The sequence below is a fragment of the Adiantum capillus-veneris genome, chromosome 28 (genome assembly GCF_014529385.1).
Source record: "Adiantum capillus-veneris isolate H3 chromosome 28, ASM1452938v2, whole genome shotgun sequence".
Classification (NCBI taxonomy): Eukaryota; Viridiplantae; Streptophyta; class Polypodiopsida; order Polypodiales; family Pteridaceae; genus Adiantum; species Adiantum capillus-veneris.
This window is the reverse complement of record NC_140958.1, coordinates 94,396,055-94,417,041: the sequence shown is the minus strand read 5'-3', so window position 1 is coordinate 94,417,041 and position 20,987 is coordinate 94,396,055. Positions and strand designations below refer to the sequence as shown.

The following is a 20,987-nucleotide window of genomic DNA, read 5'->3' as shown; positions in this document are numbered from 1 at the left end:
TGCAAATTCTTGTGTGGCAAGGATGGGGCTATCAATTCATTGTAAGTGCTTGGTTTGGAGTTGCTAACCCCCTTTTTCTAGGTTCCTCAGGGGTTTCAAGCTCCTGCTTGTCAATTGCACCATTGGACTCCTTTGGTTTTTTTTATTCCAACATTGTTTATTGCTTTGATGGCATTGAGGATAGAGCATGTGAGCTTACAGGTAGGCTTTTGTGGTCCATCCCGCATTGTTGGCACATAACCAAATCCGCTTGTAGATGCTCCAAGGCCTCTCCTCCATTGAAAATTTGGGATGGCCATAGATGGCTCTTTAAGATTAGGCCATCCAAATTTTCTCTAGGTGTGATAAGACATCACCTTGAATTGTGATTGTGGAGCTAGGAGCGTCCAGCATTGGAGCTCCATATTCTTTTCTTTGTAGATGCAAAGTGCAGTGTACCTCTAGGTTGAGGATTTGTCGTCTTTGATTAAACTTTTACTTTGTGGTGCTTGCTTGATGTTTTTAGTTAGCTTTTGGGCCATGACTTGCTTGCCACATGCACCTATCAAGATAGCATCCCCTTGTATTTTTTTGTATTGAAAAGGCACATTTGTAAGGCCCCTATTATGAGGAGAAGCCATCGTGCGTGAAGAAAAATCACTCATCGGAAATAAAAGACGACGGTCGGAAAGTGGTCGAAAAACGACCGATCGGTTGGCCGGTTGGCCGGTGGCCAGTAGTCAATGGCCGGTGTGGTTGGTGGCCGAATTCAATGGCCGGTGCGCGAATTCAAAAGTGGACTTGTCTTCTAAAGGGTGGCCACATATGGGTGGATTGGAGGGTCCGATTTGGACTTATCTACACAAGGGCGGCTACACATGGCTGCCTCTCATGAGAGAGGACATCCCTTTTGGCCTATAAAAGGAGGCTATTTCTACACACATTTCATAATGTGAAGTCGATGCAACAAGGTGGGTGTGAGGTGGTGAGAGTGAAGCAAGGTGGGAGCTCTATTAAGGGTATAATCCCTTTGTAACCTACTTCTTGTTTTGAAGTACTAAAGTCATTGAGTGGCTGCTTTCCCGTGGACGTAGCCCACATTGGGTGAACCACGTATATCGTGTGTACTCTCTCTCTCTCTCTACTCTATAATCTTTTGTGTATGAAAATTATCTCTCTCCATTAAGTAATCTACTCAATTATCTAGCTACATCATATTTCCTAACAACTGGTATCAGAGCACGGTTTGCTCGTAGCTAAATTATCTCAAGGAAAGGATTCCTTCGAATTGAGTGGGAGTAATGCCGAAGGAAGAGAAGCTCAAGATCGAGAAGTTCAATGGCAAAAACTACCAACATTGGAAGATGCAGATTGAAGACTATCTCTACCAGAAGGACCTCTATTTGCCACTAGGCGGGGCGATCTTGCAAAGAAGCCCGCAACGATGGCAGATGAAGCATGGATTGTCCTTAATCGAAAGGCACTGGGAAAAATCCGGTTAAGCTTGGCGTCAACGGTGGCCTTCAACGTCTAGAAGATGAAGACCACGGAGGACTTGATGACTTCTACGAGAAACCATCAGCATCCAATAAGGTATTTCTCATAAAGCACTTATTCAATCTAAAAATGACAAAGATTGGTTCAGTTGCAGAACACATAAATGAATTTAATACAAACATAAGTTAGCTTTGATCAGTGAAAATAAATTTTGATGATAAAGTGCGAGCTCTCCTTATACTGTCATCTCTATCGGATAGTTGGGACAGCCTTGTGATGGCTGCAAGTAATTCTATTTCTGGCACAAATACTCTTATGTTTGATGATGTTGTGGGTGTTCTCCTAAGAGAGGAAATGCGAAGGAGAAGCAGAGGAGAATTATCAAGTGCTGCATTGTCAGTGGAAACAAGAGGAAGGCCTAAGGAGAGATTCAAAAACCAAAACGGTCGTGATCGCTCAAGACGGAGAAGCAGAGGAGAATTATCAAGTGCTTCATTGTCAGCGGAAACAAGAGGAAGGCCTAAGGAGAGATTCAAAAACCAAAACGGTCGTGATCGCTCAAGAAGGAGCAAGTCACGCACAAAGACAGTTCTTGAATGTTGGAACTGCGGCAAGAAGGGGCCACGTCAAGAAGAATTTGTGGTCAAAGAAGAAGAAGGAGTCGGAGTCTCAAGAAAAAAAGCCAAATCCGGAGGCCAATGTGGCAGGTAAAGTAGAGCAATATGCTCTAATTCTCTCATTAGAAAATGTGTGAAATACTAGATAGTAGATTCGGGATTTCATTCCATGCGACACCACACAAGCAACATTTCCAAGATTACACCAAAGGTAATTTTGGGTATGTATACTTGGGAGATGATGAAGCTTGTGAAATTGTTGGCAAAGGTATAGTTTGTGTCAAAACTGCTAATGAAAATGAATGGAAGCTTAAAGATGTTAGACATGTTCCTTCTATTCGGAAAAAAATGATCTCTACAGGACAATTGGACGATGAAGGTCACAACATTGCATTTGGAAGCAAACGGTGGAAGATCTCAAAGGGATCTTTGGCGGTTGCCAAAGGAGAAAAGGTTGGTACACTTTACTTGTGTACTGCTAGCATGCAACCTTCAGCTTGTACATCAACTACAGAAGTCGATAGTGCGGTGTGGCACTATCGGCTTGGGTATATGAGTGCCAAAGGAATGCAAATCCTTCAAACAAAAAAGCTTCTATCAGGTTTGAAAGAAGTGTACTTAGAGTTCTGTGAAGATTGTGTTTATGGTAAACAAAAGAGGGTAAAATTTCAAAAATTTAAAAATGAAAGAAAAAATAAAAAACTTGAGTTGGTTCATTCTGATGTTTGGGGTCCTGCAAGTACACCATCACTTGGTGGCTCATTGTACTATGTAACATTCATAGACGATGCAACTAGGAAAACATGGGTTTATGTTATGAAGAATAAATCCGATGTGTTTTCCATATTTCAAAGGTGGAAAGCCCTTGTGGAGAATGAAACATGTACTAAGGTTAAATGCCTCAGATCCAACAATGGAGGCGAATATTGCAGCCAAGCTTTAGTGCTAGCAATGGTATTCGGAGGCAAAAGACAACCCCAAGGACACCTCAACAAAATGGAATTTTTGAAAGGATGAACAAAACAATCATGGAGCGATCACGAAGCATGCGGCTACATGTAGGCCTACCGCTTGACCTTTGGGCGGAAGCAGTAAGTACATTTGTGTACTTAATCAACCGGTCACTCTCAACGGCATTGGATGGGGGGGTTCTAGAAGAGGCATGGATAGGTAAACCGATAAATTATGCATTTCTCAAATTGTTTGGGCGTGAGGCTTTCATGCACATAGATAGAAGCCTAAGATCAAAGCTAGATGCAAAGTCCAACAAGTGTTTCTTCATTGGCTATGGAGAAGGTGACTTTGGGTATCACCTATGGAATCCTGAAGATGGTAAAATCTTTAGGAGTAAGGATGTAATTTTAACGAACAAAATATTTACAAAGATTACTTGGAAAGAAAACAAACAAAAGAAACAAGTGATGAGTACATGGCGCTTGAGGACGGAGAAGGCTCAAAGAGTGCAAACGGTGATAATGTGCAACAACGTCAATCAAATGAGGAGCCTCAACCTATTGCCCGAATATCTACAAGAGCAAGTAGACCTCCAGAAAGGTTCGTTTCTTCCTTCAACCATCTCTTGATCTCCGATTCTGGAGAGCCGAAATCATACGAAGAAGCTATGCATCACAAATCCAAAGAAGAATGGATGAAGATCATGCAAGTGGAGATGGACTCATTACATTGCAACCAAACATGGGAGTTGGTTGAGTTGCCTAAAGGTAAGCGGCACTGCAGAATAAATGGGTGTATAAGCTGAAGAAAGAAGAAGGTGGAAAGAAAAGGTACAAGTCTAGGTTTGTGGTAAAAAGGTTTTCTCAAAAGAAAGGTATTGACTTCAATGAAATATTATCTCCTGTTGTAAAAATGAACTCAATTAGGCTTGTCTTAAGCCTTGTGGCTGCTCATGATTTAAATCTTGAGCAAATGGATGTAAATACGACATTCCCTTACGGTGACTTAGAGGAGGAAATTTATATGCTTCAACCAAAGGGGTATGAAGTAAAAGGTAAGGAGAAAATGGTTTACAGATTAAAGAAGAGCTTGTATAATTTAAGTTCGATCGATGGATGTTGGATCATGGATTCACAAGATGCAACTCAGATCACCACGTCTACAAAAAGAATTTGGGAGATGGGAAGTTCATCATCCTAATGCTGTATGTTGATGACATATTGATTGCAAGTGCTAACATGCAAGACAGTAAATACCTAAAAGAGGAGCTGTCTAAATCTTTTTCAATGAAAGATTTAGGTGTTGCAAAGAGGATACTTGGTATGAAGATATCAAGGGACATGCGAAGAAGACAATAAAGCTATCTCAAGAGGATTACATCAAGAAGGTACTAGAAAGGTTTGCAATGCAAAATGCAAAAATGGTTTCTACACCTTGGGCTGGTCACTTTAAACTAACCAAGGATATGTGTCCAAAGACACAAGAGGAGATATCCTATATGTCTAAAGTTCCATATGCTACAGCAGTAGGTTCTCTAATGTATGCTATGGTCTGGACAAGGCAAGACATTGCACATGCAGTGGGAGTTATAAGTAGGTTCATGGACAACCAAGGTAAAGAGCACTGACAAGCTATGAAGTGGATACTTAGGTATCTAAAAGGGACAACAACAAATGCTTTGTATTTTGGAGAAACTGATATTTTTCTAGAAGGGTATGCTGATGCAGATATGGCAGGTGACAAAGATACTCGAAGGAGCACTATTGGCTATGTCTTCACGATTGGAGGCACAACAGTAAGTTGGGCTTCAAAGCTGGAGAAAGTGATCTCACTTTCTACCACGGAAGCAGAGTATGTAGCAATGACAGAGACAAGCAAAGAAATTCTGTGGCTCCACAAATTCTTAGAAGAGTTTGAATTCAAACAAGACAATCGTGTCTTGTACAGTGATAGCCAAAGTGCTATCCATCTTGCGAAGAACTCAGCCTTTCATTCAAGGACAAAGCACATTGAGGTGAGATATCACTTCATATGCACTCTTCTGGAAGAGGGGCAACTAAAGCTAGGAAAGGTGCATACAAGTGAAAATCCTGCAAACTCTGTTTACAAAGGTGGTCAACAAGGAGAAGTTGAGATTTTGCTCATCGTCAATTGGCATTCAAGGATAAGAAGCCAGGATGGAAAGTAGTCACAGGTTTGGTTTGGAGATCAGTCTCCAAGTGGGAGATTGTTACGTATGGAGCGTGATTTACCCCTTGTAATTTTTTGTATTAAAAACGCACATTTGTAAGGCCCACGTTATGAGGAGAAGCCATCGTGCGTGAAGAAAAATCACTCGCCGAAACCAAAACGGAATATCCCTTTTCGTCGGAATATTATGGCCGGACGACGACCGGATAGTGGACGGAAAACGGTTGGCCGGTTGGCCCGTAGTCAATGGTCGGTGGCCAAATTCAAAAGCGGACTTGTCTTCTCAAGGGCAGCCACACATGGGCGGCTTGGAGGTCCGATTTGGACTTATCTACACAAGGGCAGCTACACATGGTTGCCTCTCATGAGAGAGGACAACCCTTTTGCCCTATAAAAGGAGGCCATTTCTACATACATTTCATAGTGTGAAGTTGATGCCACAAGGTGGGTGTGAGGTGGTGAGAGTGAAGAAAAACGGGAGCTCTATTAAGGGTATAATCCCTTTGTAACCTACTTCTTGTTTTGAAGTACTAAAGCCATTGAGCGGCTACTTTCCTGTGGATGTAGCCCACATTGGGTGAACCACGTATATCGTGTGTAGTCTCTCTCTCTCTCTCTCTCTCTCTCTCTCTACTCTATAATCTCTTGTGTGTGAAAATTATCTCTCTCCATTAAGTAATCTACTCAATTATCTACTTAGCTACGTCATATTTTCTAACACATTAGAGAGGTTTGTTCCCTTGTCAAATTGGTGGTGACAAACTCTAAGAGATTATTGAATTCATTATTGATAAGCTCTAGATTGGATTGCTATTGTTTTTCTTCTTGAAAGAATGTCATCAATAACTTCAAAATAATTCTCACATTTGTCATTATTAGATGAAAAATTTAACCTCACACTCCTGCCATTTAGAGTAAATTTGTCCTTTAATTTTCCTTTACCCTCTTGTGCAAGGGTTTTAGAGGACTTTGCATTTGAATAATTTTGACATTATTAGCATTGATCCATGACAAGGGATTAAAGATGGTTGCCTGGTTGTCGAAAGTCTATGGCTAGCCAGTAGCCAAATTCCAATGGTTGGTGCCCGAGGTTCAACAGCTGGTGGCCGAATTCTAGGCGGACTTGTCTACCCAAGGGTGTCTACACATGGATGCACGGGGGAGTTCTACTTGAACTTGTCCACGCAAGGGTGGCTACACTCAACTTTGTCTCATGAGAGAGGGCAGCCCATAGAGGCTCCTTTGGTCTGTAAAAAGAAATAATAAAGAAATATCAAAAGGGGCACCAACCTTTGTTACCAACGCGTTTTGGCTTGGACCTCCACCTCTCTCTCTCTCTCTCTCTCATGCGTGAAAATTATTTCTCTCCATTAAGTAAATCACTCTAATCTCTACTTAGTTGCGCATTCATTCCTAACAAGAGTGAGAGCTATGAATGCATGACTAAATTGTGGATTGAAATTAAATAAAAATGTAGTGCCAAACTTTGCCTATTGTGCATGCTACGACTCGAGCAATAGATGTAGGCAATTTAGATGTGGAAGAATTGAAGGAGCATGAAAAATGGTTTAAGTATATATTCACTTGTATGATAGCTGAGGGGAAGTTTGAAGGGAGTTTGACATGCATCTATATCGTGCAATCAGTATTGAGCAATTCTTCAAAAAACACTTTGGTATGTCAAAAAATAAATGGTGCACCAAATGTATTGGGTAATTTGGGAGCTCTATGCTCAAGAGAATGACCCAGTGTATGTGCCATGATTGATAAAGGCAAATGTGAGATCATCCTTGATAGCCATTGAATCTATCTTGAAAACATATTATATGTTGTATATAAAGACCTTACTTATATGTAACAAAATGCTTATCATCTCTTCTTGCAAAGTTTATGAGGCTCAAAACAAGAATCCCATGATGTAAAAACACCTCATGAATTGTCAATCACATCCAACAAATAGGGTCACATGACCTATTCAACCAACTCATGATTGCAATTCATGAACTTACAGACGGGATAGATGTTATACCTATTTTCAAATTTCGGGAGCATAATGCACAAAGAATAAATGGATTGGGAAAGTACAATGTACACTCACTGATGTGAATGCAAGTACAAGAGGTCAAAAAGAAGTAGCTAAAGGATGGAAAGATTGTGTATCCATTGTCAAATAAGACAAACACCCATGATACGCATGACTGAAAATTGGTGCACCAAATGGGATGCCTACTTTTGTGGTCATTTGGTACATCCCTCATTGTAATTTCAAATTTGTTCTTACATAAATAGAGACAAACTTTTGTAAATTTGGAGAAATTTATTTTGTATTTTAAGGACAAAACTGAGGTTATTATATTAGGTGGCATGAATGCATGCACAGAATCTCTACAGGTTGATACACAATATGTTAGACATGCCATATGGATCAAGCTTAATAGAAGATGTATTCATGTATGACCAAGCTTCTGTGGATACAAAGGAGCCTCATCACTTTGGAAAATCTCTTCAACTTAGTATTGGTATACTTATTAGAAATGGTGTATCAATATGGAATGGCACTATGGAATGTACATATTATAATGAGAATATGATTTTTTTCAAAAAACATCATTCATTGCAATCAAAAGATTACATTTTGAGAATGGAGCCTACAATTTGACCATCGCATGTAGATTGCAACCGTCATGTCGAAAGTTGCCTATTTGTGTTGAGTTTAAGCAAGTACCTACATATGCCTCGTTGGTTAACACTTGTTGCAACAAATAAACCTTCACCATGATGCACTCTTAGAAGTACCATGAAAAGATTTCAAAAATTTCATTGGGTGTTGTGCAACAGAATGCTTTACCATGAAAGGCGTGCCTTGTGAAGGTTTCAATAAACATTGTTCAAGAAAGAAATGGTTTGATAAATATTTTCAAGATGTTTAAAATTTTGCAAAGGGTTGGGATGCATTCAATGATATACAGCCCGCTTATCAAAAGCATATAAACACATGCAATGGGCTTCTCCAAAACAAGCAAAGAGAATGGAAGACAAATGTACACTTCCTTGCTCATGTAGTAAATTTTGGAAAAACCACTAAGGAAAAATTGAAGAAATTTTTGGTAATTTTACACTCATTGACATGTACTTGCATTGTAAAAAACTATATCCTCAACTAATTGTAAGCAAGATGGCATAATATGGTTTTTCACATGGGCATATATGCATTGTAAAAAACTATATTCTCAACCAATTGTAGGCAAAATGGTTGGATATGGTTTTTTTCATGTACATCTTCTCTCTTTACCATTGAGGAGATATGTCGAGGAACCAAAAACTTGGTCACACATGAGGCAAGGGATTTGCAAGCTATGAAGCAAAAATTTATTATATAGATCACAGGGAAAACATATGGTTCCATTTGTGATGTGTTGAACCTTGCACTTTAGCATGGCCCGCTTACTGATTGGATCACTAATTGGATCAAGCCTCTACGTAAAGGGGGAGATGCATACAATGTAAATAACTATTCAATGATAATGATTAAATATTATGCTGAATAATGCGAGAAAAATCGAGCACACGGGCTAAAGAAAATGGCAAATAGGATCATGGACAAGCAACCTTATGTCAATGTCAATTGATTGGGAAAGGATTGTGCTATTGATTTAGGACTTCAAGAAGAATTTTGATATGGTTCCTTGAGAGAATCTTTGGAAATGCATGGAAGGACTCTAAGAGCCAAGTGAATATTTGCATGCAATTTCCGTATGTATGAAAAAGAAATGTCAAGCACACTTGGGAGAGGATATTTCGGAAATTTCCTCAAGCAATATTGGTGTTGAGCAAGGGTTCCCACTTTCATCAACTCTCTTGGGGTATGCAATGATGAGTTGGAGCACATGAAGTACTCCTTTTGGGTCATATTCATGAAGACACATAAAATCGCATGGCCATCCTTGAAAACTTTTGCTTTCATAGTGGTCTCATGCAATGAATGCCTCAAAGATGGAGGTTATGCTTGTGAAACTCTTCACAGGGAGAAATCATGCATTGTGTATGATTGAGAGCCACTTGAAGTAGTAGAAGTATCAAGTACCTTGGCTTTGAGATTCCAATAAAACACAAATGGTGTGAATGCATGTAATCTACATTGTCTTAAGGTCAGGAAGAGAGCCTACTATACACTTGAAAACATGTTTCAACAAGGGGATATCATATGTTAGATTCTCAAGAAATATCTCTTTGACACCTTTGTAATGCCTGTTCTTCTTTATGGGGGGTGGTAGGATTAGTGTCTCCACTTAGAATTTTAAAATGTTCAAAACCATTATTGTACAAATTTTCATCCAGTGAAGATACAAACACTACGTATGCTCCTTTTTTTCTCGAGTTAGGATCACTTCCCATTGTGGTTATGAGCATGGCGAGAGTTGTGGATAACATATTAAATATGCACCAACACTAGCTACATGAGCTTCCTAGAATTGCATGGGAGGCAAATAACAAAGTCCAAAGATTGATAGAAGAAAATTATTGAGCTTGGAATGGATGCAAGACATCAAGAAGTGGTTTGGAAGATGGAACGCTAGACACTTGCTTCATGATGCATCTCTAGGCCCATTTTGGATGAGGCTTTCTTACAATCTACCCTTAGTGTATCATAGCATGGGAAAATCCCAAAGGGAAAAGAGAGTGCATGATAGTTTTGGTGTCTCTTTGTGTGAATGTTTTGAGAGATGCATGCTTGTGTGTGTGTGCAGGCGTGCGCGCTCATGCCTTTGTCAATCCCTTTCTCTATGAATGAACCAAGGCTGAAAATGTCAGATCATTTGAAAAGCACAAAGGAATCGTGGGAACAGCTCTCAATCCAATAGTTTTTAAGAGATTGCCTAAGCCATAAGGCTAAACTTTATATTTTAAAAGATTTTTAGTATTCCAAGGGAGACATTTCCTTTACAAGCTTCAAGTGCCACATAAACCAAGTCAGTCTTTTGAGAGCTAATGGGCTTGCAATTTGTCTGTAGGAATTGAGAAGCAGTGGCATTGTAAAACTTAGAGAGGAATAACTCCTTTAATCCGTCCTTCTTTACCACTTTTGGTTTGAAGTTATCTTGTGATGAGTAGAGATAGGCAGGAGCAACATGGCTTCCTTCCACATACAAAATTGTGGCCTGGAAGATAGGTAAAAGCATTTTTCGCAGCATTTCTCTCCGAGTGCGAAAAAATTGAACTTACGAGGCTTTTGGGAACCAACATTAGGGGTATAGTCTGATAACACAAAACTTCACTCTTGGTGGTTCTTTATTAGCTTTAATTTTGCTGAAAAGCACATGCAATCTATGTGAATATATTTGATTGCATTCTAGAAATCCATAATCTTGTTACAATTAGTAAATTACCAAGGTGATTGTACTGACAAACCTAAGGGACTTGGTTGTTGACAGTACTTGTCTTGCAAGAAGAGATGGGGATGCAAACCATACTATGACATTTGTGAGGCTCTTTATAGCACATTAATAGTTGTTATAAAGATGCAAATACAAATGTGGGCAAGCTACTCCATCTACTGTGATGTCAATATGAACTTTGAATATGGTTTTGCACAAGGATGTAATTCCCTTACCGTACGAGATCATTTGGCACTAAGACTAGATCCGTACTTTGCAGTCAAGGTATTTGTGTCAGTGTGTAAATACCCAAGTTCAAAATCCATTTTGATGATTTCAGGTTTCCCTTAAAAAGGAAAAACTTGGTCAGCCAGTTTTGGCACTAAAACAGATACCAATTACAAATTTCTGCACATTTAATGGAGCAACTTGTTGAATTGCTTGATATTCAATAATCCTTCTCTCCTTTGTTTTCTTTTCAAAAGAAATAAGTCATGCACAGAGTGAGTTTAATATGCGAGTAAATCATAAGTAAAATTTTGCCTTGCCGGTCGCTCTTTTCTCCTTGATTAAAAAATCATTTCCATTCAAATTTTTAAATTTTTGGTTTTGGAGTGTTGCAGTAGCTAATCAAAGCCACCACTAAGGATACAAGGTACTTTTGGCAAGTGAGTTCAAATGTGAGGTAGAAGGCTTTCAGATTAGCTTCGATTTGCCATGTGCAAATGGCAAGTGCAGAGCATGGACTGACTCAGTTTGTGTGTGCAAAAGTAAGGTGAAAAGATTGCCAACAAGAACATACAAAGCATGCACACACACATCATGCTGGTTAGAGGACATGCGTTCCACTGACAAACAACTTAAAGAGCAATATCCTCACATCCTCATCCTAGTGTCAGAGAGGATCAAAACCGGCAATGCATGGAAAATGCAGGGCCATCAGGAGGGAGAGTGGGGCTGTAAGTACCCGGGCCAGGTCGCCATTCTTGCTCGTGCTGAGAGTAGTACGACGACAGGCGTTGTCCCAAGCTGAATTTGGGTGAGGCATTCGAAACGTACCGTCGACTAGGATCGTAGGCACCCGGCCCGGGTGTATGGGAATTCCAGTGACCTCCGCCCGTCCGGCTATGCAGAGTGAATGCTGGCCCATCATGCTTGGGCACCACATTGTAGGTGCCTGGCCCAGGTACTGATCTTTGCCCATATTGCCTCACATGTAGCCTTCCATGCAGCGAATGCGATGGCCCTGATGGCTTGTATATTTGCTCATATGACCCTGGCCCGGGACCTAGTATCCTCTTGCTTCCTGGTGGGCGCATGCCGAAACTGTAGCTCAAGCTCTTCGGAAACTCTGCCATGGCAACACAACAAAGAAAGAAGTCCGTTACTCATCAGTATATCATCAATTTTGGTTGTGCCGTGAATGCGACAGAACCTGCTTGCCCTTCCTCTCATCTACACACACTTCCTCATATCTACATGCATACTCACACACGCATACAATCGCCCACATATATACCAAAAAAAGACATGAAATCTACATATAGACGCATATATGCTCACATACATGGCATTTCACACATAAAAACAATATAATGCGCATATGTACCTACACTACATGCATACACACACACACACACATGCACATGTACGGCAAGAACAAGCAACCAGTGCAACAATCAGTCTCTAACAATCCTCGTACAAACTCGGAGACTCCCTGATAGTCTCTAATGCACGTTATTCACTTCTCTCCTCGAAGAAATGAAAAGAAAATTTGATGATTCCCTTTCTATCCAGACTTACCATATTACCCAACTTTTGTTTGAGCTTCAATGGCCTAGAGGAACACCACAAAGGGCCTGCTTATGTAGTTCATACATATCTTCAGTGAAGTTTTCCTCATCTCCTCACCCCAATGGCAGGCCAAATAGCAGATTTGCCTTTCAATCAACTATTTTGTAAGAGGCCACTAGCTGCAGATCAGAGTAAAAGAATGTAGATACCTGATGTACAAAATAATGAAAATGGATGACCCACCTTGCACGTAGGTAACGTGGCTGCAATTGGATGCATGCGATGCATTTGCTAACAGCAAATGCAAATTTCACTAGAGGAGAATTCTTATCTGCAGAGTCCTTTATATCACAGGCTAGCACTCTTTAATCTCTTCCTCCTGTTTCTGAGGAAAATGGACCATCAAATTAAGTACCCCAATAAGAATCTCTTCCTCATGTTTCTGAGGAAAATGGACCATCAAATTAAGGACCCCAATAGGACGAGGACAACAAGATCAATGCCCATTGACCTCTCAAAAGATCCTAATTCAGCTAATGAACTAAGGTTGCGGTAGCCACATCGAGGACAAGCTGAACTTCCATTGGATTTACAAATTTCCGCAGTGTTTCGTGATCTCTCCAAGAAAAACGCTTTCAAGATGTCAGTTAATATGTAACTCTACCAAAATACTCATGATACTCCATACGTTTTTTGAATACAGGTACCCTCATATTACCCAGGACAACACATGGCTTTGCGGCAAACAAATCCAGCTAATATTTTGCAAAAATCTAAACGTGTTGCAAATGATGACTAACTTCACATGCCTGATGTGGCACCCATGATCAGCCCCGGCCCATTAAGGCCCTTCAAAACAATTGAAGAGAGACATACCGCTGACACAGATATTCAAGTCGTTTGTGCAGTTCTTAAGGGTGGGGTAAAATGCAATCCTTACCAATGGTAGTTATAGAGCCTTACCAATGGCCACTTCCATAAAGAGTAATAAAGAGCAAAATATGAGATGCAGTTGTACTCACTTGAAGTATTGTATTGGCCTGGTCCGGGAGAGCGTGATTGCTCTATAAAGCCCGTCTCCGGAATCCTGCTGCCAAAGCTGAATGATGGCGAATCTGGCCGCGTAGGCACATTATATCGACCTGTGTATAGAAATCTCAATTTTAACTTTGAATGAGGAACATCACACAGTTCATGTACAATAATTCTTTGTGTTTGATAGTGGTAGAGCAAGGTACTTGCCTGGCCCGGGCGTATCGGCCCCCTTATTTGGAGGGCCAACTTTAGCAAGAAGGCTGAAGGAGGGACCCTCAAAGGTGCCTGGAAGGTTGTAGGCCCCAGGTCCCGGAGCACTCTCCTGCATGCGGTCCACAGCCTTGCTTGTAATAGAGAAGCAAGGCGAGCAAGGCCGCGATGATGCCGAATAGTAGCTACCTGGGCCAGGCGTTCCGTCAGGCCTCGAATGCTGCAACCTGCTCAATAAACTGAATGCTGGGCCATGTGCCTTGCTCTCTTGATGATACGCTCCTGGGCCTGGACTTGTTGCCCTCCTCGACTCTGTTATCCTCCCACCGAGCGAATATGATGGCCCATCTATGTCACACCTACGTTGATATGCCCCTGGCCCAGGCGTGTCATTCCTTTTGAATGTCTCTTCCCTCCCTGTTATCGAGTAGGATGGCCCACACGTCCGTCCTGTCCGCAGATTGTATGTCCCAGGCCCTGGTGTATATGCGGTGTCGTTCATTTGCCGAGAAAGATGGCTACCAAAGCTGAATGATGGCGGAGAGGGCCGCGTAATTCTTGCGTTGACATAGTATGAGCCAGGCCCTGGAAGAGTGTCTTTTCCAACAGCACTCCGGCGAGATTGCATGCTGTACCGTGTGCCAGCAGAGCGGATGGAGATGTCGTATGACCCGGGGCCAGGCGCTAAAGAGTCATCTGACATGTGAGATTGAGGTAAGCGGCCGGCAAGGCTGATAGATGGAGCAGTGGTTACACGGGAGGAAGAAGATTGACCGATGTTGTAGTAACTGCCAGGGCCAGGGTTGTTGCCGCCGCGCCGAGGAGGAGATACTCGCCGCCCCATTGAGAAAGCTGGTGATTCACAACGCGGTTTTGGGTAGTAGTCGCCAGGGCCAGGGGTTCTCTGTGCATGGGCATCGAGCCTATTATGAAAGCGGCTTGCCATCGTGATTGCTGGAGAGTTAGAGCGGGCGTGAGGGTAATATGCACCAGGGCCCGGCCCGCCCGGAGTTGTCTTACTGGCTTCTTTTCCTGTGATGGAGTAAGAGGGGCCCTGCACAGAGATGGGAGAGTCGTATGTTCCAGGGCCAGGGGTGGCGATGTCTGGCAATCGTGCTCCTGCTTTCAAGCCGATGGTGATTGAAGGAGAGCTGTCGGGAACGGCAGGAGTGTATGTGCCGGGGCCAGGAGTGCCGTGGGGCGAAATGGGCGGCAAGGTTGTGGTGTGCGGCTTCGCTGCGTTGTAATCAGGATGGTCATGGTGGCTTCCACCTGAGGCAGCAGAGACTGGGCGAACTAGGGCGTTTGCAGAATTGGGACGAGCAACTTCTGGCAGGTAAGAGGAAGGAGGACCACCCTCCCTTTCATTGTCCATAATATGGAACCTTATTCAAAAGATTGCTGCTCAAGTCCCCATATCCTACATTGCACAGAGGAAGATTTCAACATGAGGAGTCCACAAGCACGACAGCCCATATACAGAATGTCGAATTTGAATGCTACAAAAACACACAGAACGCTAATTCTAACTCACAGCACCTTTAGCCTACTTCAGCCTCGCCATGGGGTGGTGGAATGAGTTGAAAGGCACGAGCGGGCGTGGCGAAGAGAAGCTGGGTCCATGCAAGCTGCTCCGCTGGCGCGAGGCAGAGCCGGGGCACGAGAGAGACACTATTATGCAGGCGACCCTTCAAATCTACAAATCCAGTATCACAATGTGCTCCTCTCGTGTTATCAAATTTAAACGGGCACAATTTACTAATTTTACACGGACCTCCCCAAAGGGAGGATGGGATCAATGGCCCACACCCATTTCCGGGATCGGTGTGATATGAGCCATCCGGCGCGGTTGTGGTAAATTCGGGTGCAACAAAACTTGTAAATTCGGGCGCCCCCCTCCCCTCTCTCCCTCCCTCCCTCGGAATCGAATCCGGAACGTCACCTTTGCAAGCCTATCACCTTAACCACCTCACCTGGGCGTGCTTCTTGAAAGCATTGGGAGAAGGGCTTCTTCTATGATGATCCAGCCGCTCTATAAATTTGGGTCTGTTTAGTAAATTCAGGCTAATTGGTGAATTCGGGGCGCGCCGCAACATCGGACGGCCCATGATGCCCCTGCTCCAAAAAATAGGTGTGGGCCATTGATCCCATCGTGCCGATGCCCATGTGAGATAGTGTTGATGTCAGCTAGCCTCCACCTGTGTTGGGTGCACTTAGAGAAACCTTACAACAAGGGTAGGGACATAGGCTAGGGCCATCACACACATTGCCCCTTTAAGAGATTAGGGCTTGAGATATAGTGTGATTTTTAGTGGATTAGGGGAGGAGAATTTCGACCAGATGAGGGACCCTTAGAGAAAGTTGGAAATAAGGGTGGGCAAATAGGGCCATTATATGCACACTAGTAAAATGGCGCCGCCTTCGGCGGTGGCATGGCCCCTCTTAACCTCAAGCCCCTTCCTCCTTGCAAGTTTCATAAAGCTAATCAAGAAAAGCATTCTCTCTCTCTCTCTCTCTCTCTCTCTACCAATTGGATGTTGTCTCATGTGTTCCCATTTTGCTCAGTCCACACCAGCCGGATGAATCTCCTCTAGACACGTGTCCTGGGGAGGGGGCCAGAATCCCTTCCCCCAAAAGGCCATTATGATCTATGAGACCAAAAGTAGAGAGATAGAGAGAGGAGAGAGAGAGAGAGAGAGAGAGAGAGAGAGAGAGAGAGAGAGAGAGAGAGAGAGAGAGAGAGAGAGGCTTTCCGCTACTTGAGAACATTTTGTTTTGTTTTATTTCATATCTATGCAAAGGCATGTTTGAATTTGGAAAACGATTTGACAGAGTCATCACATATTTTAAAAAAGAAGGCTAAAAATAACGTATGGCCCACTGCCTTCGGCATCCTCTGTGTTTGTGTGTGCGTGTGTGCGCGTGCGCTATCTGTCTGTCACCGGGGATACGGGAAACACAGCTGATCAAGCTGCTTGTGATGTGGTCGAGGGACGGGCCGGAATTCCTCCATGCCTATATATAGTATAGATAGTGTGTTCTTTTCAAGCAACTCACTATCACAAATATCAACATCTATCCTATTGCCTTGGTACAAATCTTTCTTCTTAGCATTTTGTATGTCTCGTTGTCGTGCCATGCCTTGGAGCCCAAGCTACAGACGTCTCACTACAGACACCCTCGCTTGGCATCTATCAAAAAACAACACAGAGCTTCTTAACCTTGCCCAAGTTGGACATATCCCACAATCAGTGCACTCCAAGAGACAACATCCCGGATAGGAAGCTCCTCGCGCACCTTTTGTGCCTTACGAAGTGCACCACATTTGGGATTCATGTCGACCAAGGCAGTGCCAAGCACATCATTTTCCCTCACTCTCCATTTGCTCAAAATAGCCCAAAGCTTCCTTACCCTGTTGTTGGACATGTCTTGCTGTCAATGCACTCTTGCGATTCCCCATCGCAATACAAAACAACCCAGAGCTCTCTCTCTCTCTCTCTCTCTCTCTCTCTCTCTCTCTCTCTCTCTCTTTGACATCCAGGACAGGAAGCTCCTCAAGCACTTTTTGTGCTTAATGGAGTGCACCACATCTGGCGTACATGTCCAGCAAGGTAGAGCCAAGCACAACATTTTCTTTCATCAACCCCTGACTAACATGTCAACCAAGGCAATGCGAAGCATGCTGTTTTCTTTCAATAACCTCTGACTAACCATGTCATAAAATCTAATATCTAACCAACCCAAATGATTTTCTCCTATTAAACTAATCACTTAATGTGGGAGAATAAACGGGAACAAGGGTTAAGATATAGACATGTGCTTATAGATCTACCTCAACACGGGGCCAATGGTAAAGGGGCCCAAATGAGAGATGTTCTATCAAAGAGCAAGGCTACCAATGGAGCTTAGAAGACCTTAGGGTTAGCTTCATTAAAGAACTCCAAAGGTTAGTGTTTAACATCCTTTGACCTAAGTTAGGGTTGAGCTTGAGGTGGGAACCCGACCCAAGCTCGAGGTGCTTGTCTTGCTTGAGGTGCTTGTCATGCTTGAGGTACTTGTCATGCTTGATTAAGGTGCTTGAGGTGCTTGTCTTGATGGATGATTAAGGTGCTTGAGGCGCTTTGTTGTGCTTGCTTGAGATGCTTGTGGGAACACCCCCAAGCTAGAAGTGCTTTGTCATGCTTGATGAGTAAGGTGCTTGAGTAGCAAAAGTGATAGTGATCCCTACATAAGAGGGGACGAGCCCATATTGTAGGGGCTAGTGAGAGAATACACACACACACACACACACACACACTCAAGGTAACCCCAAGCCTTAAGAGGCAGCAATGACACATGTCAAGCTCCTACCCATGTTAGCTTCATGAGGTGCTTGAATCCTATTGGCCAGGCTTAAAAAGGGTCCAATGATAAATTACTTGAATTAACTAATTTTTTTTGCATTTATCAAGTACTCTCTCTCAAAGGGGAAAGGGGACACTTGTCCCAAGACTACCCCTATTGCTAGAAATGGCCCAAGCTTGTGATTGGCTAGGCTTGGCATGAGCCAATGAGCTTCAAGCATGAGCTAGAAGAGGGGGTCGACCAAAGCAAGAAGAGGCCTTGCTTGCAAGGTATACTCACACACACACACACTCTCATTGTGTGCTATGCAAAGTGCAAGAGCTCCATCTCCTTCTCCAAGCTTCTTGAGAAGTTGAAAGCCTACACCAACACTCTTGGCTATGGAGTGCAAATCCAACCAAGAGCCATGCTTCAATGCTTAAGCTTTCCATCTTCTCCATCTTCATTACTATGCTATTATGTATGCTAGCAAGAAGATTTATGATAAGTGAGGAGCTAATTATTTCTCCTATGAAATGTTTCTTCTTCCTCTTCCCTACCCTCATTCCTTGCTAGCTCTCTCCACCTTCGAAGGCGTTTGAGGTCTTGGGACTGAGGCTTGTGATAGTTAAAGCTTTCTTCAAAGTTTATGTTATGCTTGTGATGCATGAATCTTTCCATCTTCATTGCATCCCCTAGGTCACAAGGCGCTACAAACGGGAGCGTGGCTGCTCTGCGAAATACCCGAAATAACACAATAAACAGCATAAAATAGGCTAATCGGCATACCTGGCACAATCTCGTGGTCGCATGATCGCAAGATACAAGAACAGAGAGAGACAGAGAGCGAGAGAGATTGAGAGAGCACGTGCAGCGCACCTCCTAGAGCGGAGTGCTACGCCGGCGTGGCGAGAGAGAAGAGAGGAGAGATGAGAAGAGCAACGCAGACACTGGGTGCAATCTCCCCCCGTGCAAGAGTGACCATTTCCCTCTTGCATGTATTTCATTTATAGATTTCTTGAATGGTCAAATTGAGTACAAACTGGCCGGCCGGTCATAAATGGCCAAAGCTCATAAAGAGCACTTGAATAATAAAATATACATAAAACATGATATCCTTTGCAATAGCCTAGCTCTGTCAAGCCTTTTCCACCTGTCAGCTGCAATAAATAATAACATATCAATTTCATAACATACCTCTCTGTTGGAAAGCAACTGTCCTCAGTTGCGAAGATAAGAAATCTGCAAACAATGCTTGTAAGAAACAATGATTAGAAATCAATGTCCAAAAAATAGTATATAGTAAAACTAATGAAACTGAACAACATTGCTTATGCCTGTCGTCATCCACATACTACCTATTTTAGTGTCCCATACCACTAGAATAAGCAGTATATGTCATACCCTGATGAATCAGGATATCATTGGTCACACTCGTCATTAATCTCATAATGTCAAGTCTCATCACATAAACACTGCCATAATAATCACCAGATACCAAATCCCAATCCAATTCCAATTCCACAATATAAGTCCGAATCCAAATCACTTTCATTATGTACCCGGGTAACAAAATCATACCAGTTACAGTGGTGGCCAGCCACTGCAGCATGATTTTGTGATTGGTGTTGCCTCAGCCGGCGAATCTACACCAATAAGACGTGCTGCCTAGATCGGCGAATCTGCACTAATGCTGCCTATATCGGCGGATCTGCATTTACCATTGTGAATTTGCAAGTTGTCAGTGTGCTGCCTAAATCGACGGATCTGCATACATAACTGGTGTTGCCTAAATCTGCGAATCTACACCAAGGTGAGCATTTACACACTGCCTAAATCGACGGATCTGCACCAGAATGAGTATCTACACACTTCCTAAATCGGCGAATCTATGTGTACGTGACCAATGGACGAGACAAGACATAAAGGAGGAAAAAGTATATTTACTACTTTGTCGACATCACAATGCAGTATATCACCAAAGGACTTACAAATGGTTGTGCACTATCCCAGAGCACCTTAGCTCACATGAGGAGTTGTATAGCTTATAGACAAATCATCTCAAGAAATTCTTTTCAATACTTTTAAAAAGTGTGAGTATGGAGTTAATAATTAGTCTAAGCTTGCAATGAAAACTACAAAGGGGATTAATATACAACTGAGACAAATGTGATACAATCAAGCAAAAAGAAAAATTTTGCAGTTCTAATGTAATAGCATAGATCAACTAGTGCTACTAACAAAAAAAAATTACAAGAATGACGCTGCGAGTTGTTGCAGTTGGCCAAAATAAAAGATGTAAGGATGACATTCTGATGGACTCATTACATGAACCAGACAATTTGACAGAGAATGACAAAATTACGTTGACTACGTACCGAGGTCAACTATGATGAGTGTTTGAAATTGTGTATGTGAGATCAAATATAATAAACATTAATTTATCAAACCACTATTAAACTAGAGGATTTGCGCATAAGGAGATGTCGTGAAGGGTGGGGGAATTTGGAGGGGTCAAGGTAAGAGAAGAGATGGGATAGGTACTTGTGGTGAATTAGATAATATTAATTTGAGGTCTAAAGATACATAGATAGATCTTACTTATCAAGAATAATTGAAATGATGTTTCAAGAGGGGTATTATCAGAATGCATTAAGAAATGACATACATGGAGCTTGATATGAGAACATTGTATTTAGATTTTATCTCCAAAACTTGTCTAAAAAAACAAAGCACTAAAAACGACTTTGTGTTAAATTCAACAACAATCTAATCATACACTAAATTTACATGGACAAAAGGAGGAATATCTTGATGCTATTGATTTTAAAACTGACAATTTAGGTTATAGAGTTGTGAGAATATCTATAAGAAGACTCACTAAAAAGAAATTAAATATAACAAGCATGAATTTATCAGAACCCATAACCAAGGTAGGGGAATTTATAGCTGGAGGGTCTACAATATGGTAGCCTTGTACTTAGGTTTATTTGCAAACGTGGTTCTCAAAGAC

The 20,987-nt window shown here is 42.2% G+C and overlaps 1 protein-coding gene across 1 annotated transcript; it reads right to left on the bottom strand.

Annotated features, from left to right (window-relative positions):
• Window positions 1-11,179: 11,179 nt before the first annotated feature.
• LOC147420909 (uncharacterized) lies at window positions 11,180-15,327 on the bottom strand. The gene is made up of 4 exons (XM_086504332.1): window positions 15,191-15,327; window positions 13,649-15,071; window positions 13,429-13,548; window positions 11,180-11,963 (listed from the first exon to the last, which is right to left on the bottom strand). Exons 2-4 carry the CDS (start codon window positions 15,024-15,026, stop codon window positions 11,518-11,520), a joined length of 1,944 nt encoding a protein of 647 aa, XP_086360458.1. The 5' UTR covers window positions 15,027-15,071; window positions 15,191-15,327; the 3' UTR covers window positions 11,180-11,517.
• Window positions 15,328-20,987: the final 5,660 nt, after the last annotated feature.

Excerpts from the sequence above, each read along its gene's own strand:
- LOC147420909 (XM_086504332.1), bottom strand. The coding sequence starts at position 15,026 with ATGGACAATGAAAGGGAGGGTGGTCCTCCTTCCTCTTACCTGCCAGAA. Across the intron at positions 13,549-13,648 it reads GGCCGATACGCCCGGGCCAG|GTCGATATAATGTGCCTACG; the intron begins GCAAGTACCTTG and ends TTCTATACACAG. Across the intron at positions 11,964-13,428 it reads AGGCCAATACAATACTTCAA|AGTTTCCGAAGAGCTTGAGC; the intron begins GTGAGTACAACT and ends TTGCCATGGCAG.